This window comes from Chiloscyllium punctatum, chromosome 25 (genome assembly GCF_047496795.1).
Source record: "Chiloscyllium punctatum isolate Juve2018m chromosome 25, sChiPun1.3, whole genome shotgun sequence".
Classification (NCBI taxonomy): domain Eukaryota; kingdom Metazoa; phylum Chordata; class Chondrichthyes; order Orectolobiformes; family Hemiscylliidae; genus Chiloscyllium; species Chiloscyllium punctatum.
In genome coordinates this window covers 17,848,616-17,861,968 of record NC_092763.1, presented here as the reverse complement: position 1 = coordinate 17,861,968, position 13,353 = coordinate 17,848,616, and the positions used below count along the sequence as shown (strand labels likewise).

The 13,353-nt window shown below is 41.8% G+C and overlaps 1 protein-coding gene across 1 annotated transcript in view; it reads right to left on the bottom strand.

Annotated features, from left to right (window-relative positions):
• LOC140495724 (sodium/hydrogen exchanger 2-like) overlaps positions 1–13,353 on the bottom strand; it is a 167,507-nt gene that overhangs the window by 93,289 nt on the left and 60,865 nt on the right. Inside the window, exons 4-5 of the mRNA XM_072594754.1 lie at positions 5,582–5,799; positions 3,968–4,164 (exon numbers count right to left, since the gene is read on the bottom strand). Of these exons, the coding sequence (XP_072450855.1) occupies positions 3,968–4,164; positions 5,582–5,799 (415 nt within the window). The remainder of the gene's footprint in view (positions 1–3,967; positions 4,165–5,581; positions 5,800–13,353) is intronic.

Genomic DNA, 13,353 nt, shown 5'->3' with positions numbered 1-13,353 from the left:
CCTTTTTCACCTTACTCCAGGATTTCTTTGTCAGGTGGGGAGGCCTTTGCTTGCTATCATTTGCAGGAAGAACCTTATGTTGTTCACTGACACCCTGGAGGATAAACAGACAGTCATGTTTAACCATGGGGTCAGTCTTGTATGCTGCTCTGCTCCAGGTGATGGACGAACATTGAGGCAATCTCTCCTTCGGTACTTCTAGTTTTTGAGTTTCTGTCCTCAGCCTGTAGTGTCTCACAGTCAAACAGGAGAAATGGTGCTGACAGAATCGTGGTAGCTACGATGCCTAGTGCTTCCTTTCATTAGAATTACTATTCACTGCCGACTGCCCTTCATCTCCAGACACCGCTTTCAATCCATCTGACATTGCCTCTAACCTTTCAAACTTCCCAAAATATTCTGCCCTTAAATCTGCCCATTAATACACATTGGCCAAGGTTGGATTGAAGTAGGACATTAGGGGATTGGAAGTGAGCAGATAAGATCCATGCTTCCACTCCAACCTAAGGGACCTACTCAGTGCCCATTGAGTTATGGCATAAACAGAAACCAGTGAGAGACAGACAGTGAAAGAATGGATGCAGCAGGTACTCATGAGAAAAGTGATGTTGAGGCAGTAGGAGAGAATGAGTGGGGTATCCCACTGGTTCATTCAAATTTAGATTTGTAGATTAAAAACTCAAAGCAAATTTGCCTAATCCAAAGCATCACCAAGTTAGAGAGTTGAAGTCAAGTTAATGGAATCAGTCAGAAACCCATTGAAGAAGACCGAATTGCAATAGACGCATGAAATTAAGTATGAATCTGAATTAGTATTATTCTATAAGAGAAAACTAGACCAGCATACAAAGCTCTAAATATTGCAAGAGCTCAAGGTGAGGTTGTGAAGCCCACCTTTTGTCTGCACACATTCTCTGCAGTCTCATTTCCTGACCTTTCCAATTCTTAATCTAATTCTGAGCCTGTCACCTCGAAGGTAAGCCATTTGTTGTGCAGCAACAAATCCAACAGCACATCCAGAGAACTTGAGAGGTGCAATCTAAATATAGATTATTTTGCTCCTTTGATGGTGATTTTGTTCAGTTGTAGTTATACAATTATGAAAGCAATTGAGGGAGAAACAGTATCAAAGATATAAAACAACACAGAAAAGAGATGTATGAATTATTCAGCGTATTAGGGCCACTGAATGCTCAATTCAATGATAAACAAATGAGGGCTGATGTCAAGAAGGGAATACATAGAATATGCAATACTCTAAACAGACTTGCAGAGAGGGCGTGGAAGTGAAAATTTTAACAACAAGGATCTAGTTGCATGCTGGAGTGGTGGGATTTTTCATTTCTCTTCCTAATTATACAAATACTGTCATTCTTTATTTCCTTTATTTTTTCATAGGATGTGGGTATTGCTCAAAACCAGCATTCATTGCCTATCTCTAAGTGGAGTGGCTTACTGTGGCTCAGGGTCACCTGTAGGTTAGAGAGGGCAAGGATTAGGTTAGATTCCCTACAGTGCGGAAACAGGCCCTTCGACCCAACCCAAGAGAGTGGTGGGCCTGTGGAATTCATTGCCGCAGAGTGCAGTGGAGGCCGGGGCGCTAAATGTCTTCAAGGCAGAGATTGATAGATTCTTGTTGTCTCGAGGAATTAAGGGCTACGGGGAGAATGTGGGTAAGTGGAGTTGAAATGCCCATCAGCCATGATTGAATGGCAGAGTGGACTCGATGGACCGAATGGCCTTACTTCCACTCCTATGTCTTATGGTCTTATGGTCTCTGAGGAGTAACCCACCCAGACCCATTTCCCTCTGACTAATGCACCGAGCACTATGTGCAATTTATAGAGCATAGAAGATAGAACATTACAGTGCAGAACAGGCCCTTCGGCCCTCGATGTTGCGCCGCCCTGTCATACTAATCTGAAGCCCATCCCACCTACACTATTCCATGTACGTTCATATGCCTGTCCAACGATGACTTAAATGCACTTAAACTTGGAGTATCTAGTACCGTTGAAAAATGTGTTGCTGGAAAAGCGCAGCAGGTTAGCAGCATCCAAGGAGCAGGAGAATCGACGTTTTGGGCATAAGCCCTTCTTCAGGAATCTAGTACCGTTGCAGGCAAAGCATTCCATACCCTTACTACTCTCTGAGTAAAGAAACTACCTCTGACACCTGTCTTATATCTATCTCCCCTCACTTTAAAGTTGTGTCCTCTCGTGTTTGCCGTCCCCATACTTGGAAAAAGGCTCTCCCTGTCCAGCCTATCTAACCCTCTGATTATTTTGTATGTCTCTATTAAGTCACCTCTCAATCTTCTTCTCTCTAACGAGAACAGCCTCAAGGCCCTCAGCCTTTCCTCATAAGACATTCCTTCCATACCAGGCAACATCCTAGTAAATCTCCTCTGCACCCTTTCCAAAGCTTCCACATCCTTCTTATAACGCGGTGACCAGAACTGTACACAATACTCCAAGTGTGGCCGTACCAGAGCTTTGTACAGCTGCAGCATAACCTCCTGGTTCCGGAACTCAATCCCTCTATTAATAAAGGCCAAAACACTGTATGCCTTCTTAACAACCCTGTCAATCTGGGTGGCAACTTTCAGGGATCTGTGTATATGGACACCGAGCTCTCTGCTCATCTGCACTCCCAAGAATCTTACCATTAGCCCAGTACTTTGCATTCTGATTACTCTGTCCAAAGTGTATCACTTCACACTTGTCCACATTAAACTCCATTTGCCACCTCTCAGCCCAGCTCTGCATCCTATCTATGTCTCTCTGCAACCTACTACATCCTTCATCACTATCCACAACTCCACCGACCTTAATGTTGTCCGCAAATTTCCTAACACACCCTTCTAAGCCCTCATCCAGGTCATTTATAAAAATGACGAACAGCAGTGGACCCAACACCGACCCTGACGGTTCGCCACTTGTAACTGGACACAAGAATGAACATTTCCCATCAACTACAACCCTCTGTTTTCTTTCAGCAAGCCAATTATTGATCCAAACTGCTATGTCTCCCACAATCCCATTCCTCCGCATTTTGTATAATAGCCTATTGTGGGGTACCTTATCGAACGCCTTGCTGAAATCCATGTACACCATATTTAGCATGGCCAATTCACCTGACCTGCACATCTTTGGACTGTGAGAAGAAACTGAAGCACCCGGAGAAAACTCCCGCAGACACGGGGAGAATGTGCAAACTCCATACTAACAGTCGCCCAAAGGTGGAATCGAACCTGGGACCCTGGTGCTGTGCGGCAGCAGTGCTAACCACTGAGTAACCATGCCACTCCTTAAATGACATTAGTAGGCCTTTTTCTAGGAGAATTGATATCAGTTTCACAGTCACAATTACTGAAACCGGCAGTCAATCCCAAATGTTATTAATTGAATTTAAATTATGCTATGTTAATGATAATGATTAATTGCTCATCAGGGATTGATTCATTCTGCAGGTTAATTTAGTTAACACAGTCAAACGCATAACAAATTATGAGGCAGACGCTGCAGCAAGCCAACAACTTTGTGTGCAGCATGTAAATACACAGCAGATTAACCATCAGGCAGAGACACAACATTGTATACACACAACACATGGTGTCCTCAAAGGCAAACTGATGTTCAGGAGAAGTACACCGAGAAAAGAATTCACCATCAGCCACGATGGGATTTGAATCCATATTTCCAGAGCACGGGGCTGTGCATGAACTGATAGCCTTGTGCACAAAGCTTATAGAATTGAACCACCTCAAGGAGTGAAGAAAATGAAGTGCCTTTTTGCAGTGTATGCACAGCATTGATTATTAAGAATAATATCCACGTTGCTTAGGTGCTTTGGCTGTGATCTACGGGGCACCACACTGGAAGGAGTCAGAAATATTTCTAAAGTCATGACAGCTAGCAGAACATATAACTAATAGTACACCATTAGTGGACAAATCCCTGCTTACCTGAACAAAGACTGTAAAAAAGATGACCACTATAGTGGCTGTGGTAAACAGTTTTTTCTGAGGGAAATCTGGAAGCAAGAAAACAAGGGAGAAACAGATTGCCCCTCGCAAACCACCATAAGCAATGATGAACTGATCCTTTCTCGTTACAACATTCACACGGAATTTATTCACGATAAATGTCAGGAAAATGACACCTGAAAACAAAAAAAAAGAAAATCTGTTACTAGACATTTTGCGATTCAGAAATCTGAGGGTGATAAAATTGAGAAAATGAAATTCAGTTGTTTTTACTAGTTACTGAGATAGCAAATTCCCAGGAACAGACTCATTATCTGTTTCTTGACAATTGAGGTTTCTCAATGTGCTTTTTTTTCAATTAAATTTGACATTTGGAAAGCATTACAAATGACATGAAACTACACCTACCAAATAAGCCGTTCTAAACTCTGCCTGAATGTCATGCTACGATAATTATAATTTTAAGCACAATAGGAGACCAGGTTTGCTTCAGACATTTTCATTCGTGAATCAAGTTATGATATTAACACTTTGTGAGATGCTACACTCTTCACAAAGTCCTGCTCATCATAGGAGAGACAGACCTTTAGATCTAGCAGAAAACCATCCCAATTTCCCAAGAATTCCTCATAAAGTTTGTGATGTAAATTGTGTTTTCTTCACCAGAAATTGATTTTTTGAAATGCTATATCTTTTAGGAGCCTTCACAGAGTGCTGCAAAAATAAAGACATGTTATACATATGCTGAAAAAGATAATTGTTAGACAATGCCAGTTAACCTAGGATTACAATGTCTAGAGTATAAATTTTTGCAATACAATGGCTTGAAATTAAACTGGATTCAGATCTGAGTGAGGTACCACATTGTCAGAACATTGCAGTGCCTCAGTTGCTGAAAACCAGTGTCCAGAGCCACAATTACTGCATGCTAAACATCCAATCTGCTCAATGCTACAAGAGGCGAGGCACCAGGCACAGGAATTACAGCCTTTCCTTCAGATCCACCAGGGTTCTATTCCCGAGAACCTCTGGAAATTATGAAATTCATGAGCGCTGAGCTCATCGAATAATAGGCTAAAAACATGGATACACGGTTTTTGCCACCGGTGTTGAGTTTTATTTGGCACGGTAAGCCAACTTCATGATTTTGTCGATACAGAGGATTTACTGAAATTGTTGCACATACAAAGAGCAGTAAAATCTTCTCTCCATGCCACTCCTTCAGAGAGTATTCTCCTAAACACTACTTCAGGAAGCAAATTCTGGCATTAAGATGTACATATTTCTTCAATTTTGTTTCGACTGACCATTGCTATATTAGCTATAAAATTCTCGGAGGTCATTGAGGAAAAGCCCTTTAAGTAGATTGGGACTAAATGTCATGTGATGATGAAACTTCTGGGGAGATGCCCGATTAAAGTTGGCAATGTAATCTCTCATACCTCTTAAAGGTACCACTGTAGTATCTTAGATTCATTGCCAAGCCATCTGTGCACCCTTTTTTAGCTGGGGAATATTATGGGATGCGTGTGGGTGTGGGTTGGCAGAGACGGGTGAGCAAGAAAAGAGAGAGAGAAAATAAATTCTAATTACCAACTGCTCTCCAGACAAGGCAAAATATCATTGTGAAACATACATAGGGCCAACTCCATTCGTGCTTGTCCCCAATAGTGGAAACACCGAGGAAAATAAAGATGAGGGTCTCACTCACACTGCTCCACATCTTCATGAAGTATTTGATTGTAGTGTGAGACTTCTGAGAGATATTAGCCTCCACATAACGTTTCATACTCATGGAGCAGGCAATGACTCTGAAAGAGACATTTAGATATTATTAATTTAACCAACTAATGACTTTCCATTATCAACACAACTGACACTACCAACACGTGGGTTGTAATGTCTTTAAAACATTGTTATTCTGCAAAACTGTGCATAATACATGTCAAACAGGGAAAGCAGGTACACAGCAATGGGAGTAGTGTATTTAACCTTTCTGCCATTCAACAAGATCATGGATAATCTGAAATCTGACTCCAGATATGTTCTGAGGAAGACTCAGTGGTCCCGAAACATTAATTCTGATTTCTCTCCACAAATGCCACCCAACCTGCTGAGCTTTTCCAGCGATTTCTGTTTTTGTTTCTGATTTCCAGCAACTACAGTCCCTTTCATTTTTATTTCCTCCTTACCGTGTTCGACAGTGTGAACTGCCTTTTTATATTGCTGCAGTCCATTTGGTGTAGGAACACCCACAATATTGTCAGAGTGGGAGTTCCATCATCTGGACTCAGCATCACGGAAGCAAAAATGATATATTTCCGAGTCAGGATAGTGAGTGGCAGAAGGGGTACTTGCTCCCACACATCTCAGGAAGTCTTTCAACGTGTTATTGCCATCAGTTGGCTGTGAGTACGAGGATATTTCAACTCTGCTCAACCACCTTAAACTCAAAAAGTGCAACATGTTCATAGTGGAATGGAGAACTGCGAAGACGTGATCTGCTTCAGGCAGTCATGAGTCTCCTTAATCTGCGGTCATGTTGAAGCTGGACTCTAAAATCAGGCCATGCCGAAAACATTAACGCAGCTCCCTTTGCAAAGTGGAACTACTTGAATTTGGGTGATGTCAGTCCTTCAGCAATTTTGGGAATACTTGATGCCAGAACAGATAGAACTCTGTAACATCTAGGGCACAAATTCATTTCCTAAACACAATTTCTGTATGAAATTCTTCTCAAAGTTACAGTACTTAAGGCATTAACCTGTTGAATGTTAATGTTGCTGTTCCTTGGAAAACATAGATGGGAGATAAACTAAAGATGTGCTAAGATTGTGCCATTAATGTTGAGTTATTTCACTGCCAATGTTATTGCAGTTTTGGCATCGGTACAGTGTTGATGATGTTGCAGCTCCAGTGAGCATGCTGTCAGCTATTTTGCAGGTTGCACATTGTTGAGATCCAACATTACCACAGTGTTGATGCCCCTGCAGCGATGACATCCTTGAAGAGTCAGTTCCATTGCAGTGTTGATTCTTTCACAGCACTACTGTTATTGCTGTATGGGTGTTATTCCAATGTTAGTCTTGCTCCTGTGCCACTGTTATGACAATGTCAATATTTTCACAGCATTGGTGTTATCACAGTGAGGTGTATCCACAGTATTAGTGTTTTCACTGTCAGTTTTATTGCAGTTACTGTATTGTTGAAATTCTGACATTACCACAAAGCTGGTGTTCACACAGTGTCAATGCTATTGTAATGTCAGTTGTATTGCGGTGTCGCTGTTATAACACAGTGTCCGTGTTATGCCAATATTGGTGTTAACCCAATCTCAGTATTATTGTAGTGTCAGTGTCAATCTACTGTCAATATTATCCCAATGTCAATGTTATCCCAGTATCAGTATTCCAGCATTAGTGTCAGTGTTAATCCAGTGTTGATATTATCCTAGTATCAGCGATATTCCAGGGTCACGGTTTCCAGTGTTGGTTCCATTCAAATGACGTGTATTTTTTGAAGTCCCAGTGATAGTGCAGTTTGATGCTATTCCAGTTGAGGTTCATATGGAAAAGCATTACTGATAAAGCGTTCTTACTTAAACTAAGGCATGGTTGTAACAGGCCAGTGTGAAATCATAGATATCTAACTCCTCGGTCCACTTTAAATAAAGCTGGGCATTCATTCACCCGAAAGGAGTAGACTAGCTATGTTTTTTTTTGTGCATCACATTGTCAGGGCAGAAACAAAGATTTGATGCATGAGGACTTGAAAGAGTTAATGCCTGGAACACTGTGAACAATATCTCCCATTGTGATGCTGTAAGAGGTCACATGATAGAAGGAGGATGAAGTATGTTGGCTTGGACAGAACTAAAACTGTGTTGCTGGAAAAGCGCAGCAGGTCAGGCAGCATCAAAGGAGAAGGAGAATCGACGTTTCAGGCAGACGTTTGGACAGAACTAGCCATGCTTTACCAGTTTTAAAACTTTATACAGTTCCTTAATATGTGTAACAAGCTAGCTATTGTTAAAGCCTAATGAAGACTTGGTAATCTTTCTTAGCTGTTGAAAAGTGTGTTGCTGGAAAAGCACAGCAGGTCAGGCAGCATCCGAGGAGCAGGAGAGTCGATGTTTCAGGCATAAGCCCTTCATCAGGCATGTACGGATGGGAAGGGGGCTGAGAGATAAATAGGAGGATGGGTGGGGTTGGGGGGACAGCAGCTTGAAGGTGGGGGGTGATGGTGATAGGTCGGAGCAGAGGGTGGAGAGGATAGGCGGGAAGGAAGGTGGACAGGTGGGACAGTTCAAGAGAGCGGTGCCGAGTTGGAGGGTTGAATTTGGGATGAGGTGGGGGGAGGGGAGATGAGGAAACTGGTGAAGTCGATGTTGATGCTGTGTGGTTGGAGGCTCCCAAGGCTGCCGATGAGGTGTTTTTCTTCTAGTCATTGGCTGGCTAGGATTTGGCAATGGAGGAGGCCCAGGATGCGTATGTCTTTGGCGAAGTGGGAGGGGGAGTTGAAATTTTTAGCCACAGGGCAGTGAGATTGTTTGGTGCATATGTCCCAGAGATATTCCTGAAACATTCCACAAGTTGGCATCCTGTCTCCCCAGTGTAGAGAAGACCACACCGAAAGCAATGCTGCAGTAGATGAGGTATTTGTGGGCTTTCCTAGCTGGACTACCCAAACTAGATAACAAAATTACTACAAGTTCCAAACCTCTGGAACAATGTCTGGCATCGAGTTAGTTTTGAAGAATGGGAAGTTGGCAGAGGGAGAATCAGAGCTAAGCCTGGGCTGATTAAAGTGCTCCATGTACAGGAGAGGATACCTGCTCCTCCCACATCCACAGAGACTCTACAGGAGAGTAACATCTCTAAACTTACCTATGCAGGTCGTTCCTAAATTCCTGCTGTGGATTGGCTGTCGACGTAAGGCCCATACAGGGCTCCTGAATCTGGGTTTTCCAACACCATTGCAGTGTTGATCATGTTAACTGGTTGAAACCTTGGGATGTAAAGGAGGTCCTCTGGGTAAGAGGGTAAGGTGACCACACCCTTCCTGTTCATAATTAAAATGGCAATACTTGTGTGGGAACATCTGGAATGCTGGATAATCTTCCCTTGTCATCTTAAAAGTATGGCCTCCCCACCCCCATGTATGAGTTGGATGGGGCTGGGTTGAATCTACCCATAGTCCCTTGAGAATGCCGCCATATGAAGTCAATATTATTTAGAACAGAGGAACCCAAGATGTTGATGCCTGGATTTTAGAATCTTGGCAAATTTTTTATACTTAACTTCGAGGGTTTTGTATCATGCATAACATTCAATTGTTTGTGTATCACAGGAATCTTAAATGGTGTCCAGTGCACTACCTGTCAATCAATTTTGCATTGCTACTTTCAATTTTTATATCTAATCAAAGCAACATTTTGAACCAATGGTAGTTTATAGCACCTTCAACTGCGAAATATCTGCCTTAATTCACATTCATAATGGCGTGACAGGCGGAAACATTGAAAACAAAAGTAAGAATTCAAACTAATATGTTTTTATTTATTTAACAGAGCCCATAAAGCATTTTCATTAAGAGAATTAGGCTGATGGGAAACATAAAACTATTTTTGTCAGATCCAGAACAGCATTATTGATTCTCAAATCAGTTTTTTAATTCCCTTGCCTGGCACTTCACTCAATGAACCAGAGAAATAGTTACAGGGTGCAATCTATGTCACAGGACTTCAATTAGTACAGGTATGCCCGCCTTGTAAAATATACTCTGATAATGTGTTTTACTTTAGTGCAATTTGTAAGTTAGGGATGTTTGCTGAATCATGCTACCTCCATTTTTGTTTTAGCTCAGTTACTGCACACGCTCATCCTTTTATCAAAATAAACTGCCGCTCTGCTACTTCCACTCACCACCCATCGCCTGACTCTCTCACTCAGCCTCCCTCCTTCCTGCTCTCCATTCGTATTCCAATCCTCCTGCTCTCTCTTGCTGTTCTGATCCTTCCACTCCCTCTCACTTCCTTCTTCCTTCCTCTGCCTTGCTCGGTGTCCCTCTAATTCCTTACTCAAAGGAGGGGCTGGGGGGAGGAACATAAACCAGCCCTTGGTATAACTTTTCATATCAGGACCTTATTCTAACTTAGTACGCTGTTTTTAATGAACACCTTATGAATCCTAAAGAGGGGTTAGTTGCATAAGTTTAAATCAAGATAAATATGGAAGTAAGTTGAGGAGAGGACATGCAAGATCACAAAACGATATTGTTAGTTTAAGTGAGCGGGCAAAGATCTGACAAATGTAGTAATGATTTGGGAGAAAGTAAAATTGCCTATTTTGGCAGATAGAATAATAAGAGAATATTATCTAAACGGTGAGAGACTGACATGTTCTGAGATGCAGAGGGATCTGGGCGTGCAGGTGCATGAATTACAAAAGGTTTGCATGGAAATACAACAGGTACTTAGGAAAGTTTGTGGAATATATGGCAAGAGGGATTGAATAGAAGCAATCCACAGCAAGGGGACTGCAGCGATTCAAGAAGGCAGCTCACCACCACCTTCTCAAGGGCAGCTAGGGATGGGCTATCAATGCTGGCCAGCCCAGCAATGCCCAAGTCCCACAGATGAATAAAAGAAATTAGGGAGGTTAGCCTTCAGTTACACAGCGCACCATTGTGACTGTATTTGGAGTACTGTGTGCAATATTGGTCACCTTATTTCAGGAAGATGTAAGCATGTTGAAGGGGGTTCAGAGAAAGTTTACCGGACTAACACCTGGAATTAGTGGCTGGAAATGTTTGAAGGCTAGGCTTGTCTCTGCTGAAGTTTTAAAATAGGAATGGGTATTTGATCAAAACATATAATATTCTAAAGGGTCTTGACATAGTAAATGTTAAGAGGATGTTTCATATTATGGAATAATCTAGATCTAGGGATCAAGTTTAAAATTCAGGTGTCACCAATTCAAACAAATATCTCACCACCAGAGGGTTGTGGGTCTTGGAAAACTCTCTTCCTGGCAAAGTGGTGAAAGCAGAGTCCGTGAATATTGTTAAGGAGAGATAGATAGATTCTTGTTAAATGAGGGTATGGAAAGTGACTAGCAGTAGGTGGATGTGCAGTTACAATCAGATTAGCCATGATCTTATTAAATGGCAAAACAGACAGGAGGGGCTGAATGACCTACTCCTGCTCATATGTCTCGTAGGGTCCTGTCCAAATAAAGCTGTCTCCTTAACCATCCAGATTTTAAGAGAGAAATAGGTTAAAAGAAGAGCAATAACTTAATGTGTATAATGGTGTCGTTACTGACCTGAGAACCTGGTCTAAAAGCCAGAAGAATGTGAATTACATTCAGTTTGAGAAATGCATTCCTCTTTAAAATAAGAAATGATCAGGCTATCCTAACGATCCAGCTGATTTATTGATGCTTTTCACAGAATGAAACTCACCACCTGTACCCAGTCCCAGCCTGACCTCCATGTGACTCCAGTACCTCACCAAGCTGGTTGAAACATACTTGACCCTTGAAGTGGCTCAGCAAGCCGCTGACTTTATCTACTCAAAAAAGGATCCAGTATCACCTTCTCAAGCAACCAGTTTGAAGAATGACCTTCCCCACGATACCCACAAATCTTCAAATGAATAGAAGGTTCACCTGTTTACATTTTAAATGTCTTTAGCCTGACCGCCTTGTGGTATCTGTTACCTTTACTAGATTGGCTTAGGGTTGTTTGAGATAGTCCCTCTTTGTCTTTGTTTTATCTTGGGTCTATTAGGGATTAATGTGAGAGGATTCATCACTGTAGAATAGATAAGAAGAAAGTATATTGTGTGATAGCAATAAGTACAGCTGCATTTGGTCAGGGATAATTTTGGAGCTTAGGGAGCTGGTACAGATACATCTGCTCCCTCCAAATGCTTGAGTAGAATTCTTAGCCTCCACCCAACGTGTGTCACATCAGTAGAATGAGTGGAGCAAATGTAACTTGCATATTAACCTCTTCAAAGCCATTGCATTATGTAATAGTGAGTGCAGCATGAGGTTAAGCTATTTCCAAAAAATGTTGCAAGGTCACCAAAGCACTGCGTTTGTCAACAGGCAGGCAATGTAAAGTGAGTGAAGGACAAAATGGCATCCAGCTGACGTTCAGAGACTGCAGATGAGTTAGTCTCTCAGCAGGCTGTTTAACATTGAAAATAATTAAGCCTGGAAGCTAATTTAGGGAAGTTGAGTCAGTAAATTTGATATTACTATCTGCCATTGGTAATATAATACATTGAAGTAAATCAGATGCTATTAATGCTTCAAAGCATTTTTAACTGCATCCTTAAATTTGTACACTCCTATTGTTCTTGCTAAATGTTGTTTACTCTTTTCTAAGTAACAAGCCATGAAATATGGTTCAAAATTCTAATTATAACTCTCAAGCCTATGTTTTTCTGAAGTTTATTTGAAGCGATGAAATGAGACTATATTGCTTTTTTTCCCTGTCGGGGCCCCTGCTGTGATTTGAACCTGAACTTCATCAAATTCTGCACACTTTTCTTGGCTTTGACTATCAGTGTGATTTGAAGTCAGGGTAACCTCCTGTTACTTAATGTCGAAAACATTAGAGCTCAAACTGTTTTCCATAATCTCAGTGCCTACAATGTGCTCTAGGCACAGAATCGTGAGTAGATTGCATTGTATTTACAGGGAGAAAGTGAGGACTGCAGATGCTGGAGTACCAGAGTTGAAAAATGTGGTGCTGGAAAAACACAGCAGGCCAGGCAGCATCCGAGGAGCAGGAGAATCGACATTTCGGGCATAAGCCCTTCTTCAGGAATTCCTGAAGAAGGGCTTATGCCCAAAACGTCGATTCTCCTGCTCCTCAGATGCTGCCTGGCCTGCTGTGCTTTTCCAGCACCACATTTTTCAACTCTGCATTGTATTTACAGTCCAACAATTAAATACCATGAATCCTTTCTGCCTCTGAATGGTCAGACATTTTCTAAATTAGTATTGTTGAATATTAGACAGAATAAGATGAATAGATGAACTTTGCAGAACTGCCAGTTCTTCCATAAATCAAGTATGTGGAGGGTCCATGCAAACTTGATGGGCCAAATGGCCTCTATCTGCACTTTAGGGATTCTATGTATCCTCAAAGGTTACAGTGGTCTGCTAAGAAATAAAATGATGAGCAGGCTGCCTTTCGTCGCCAATAGGGACAACTGTGTGAGATTGTGTGAAATGGACGTGAACCAACAGATAGCCCATTGTCTGCCACTCTCCATTTTCATCTCCTTTGAAGTCAAAAGTGGTTGATTTCATGCTGTCTTCCAATGTCAAAACCACTTTTAATATTCC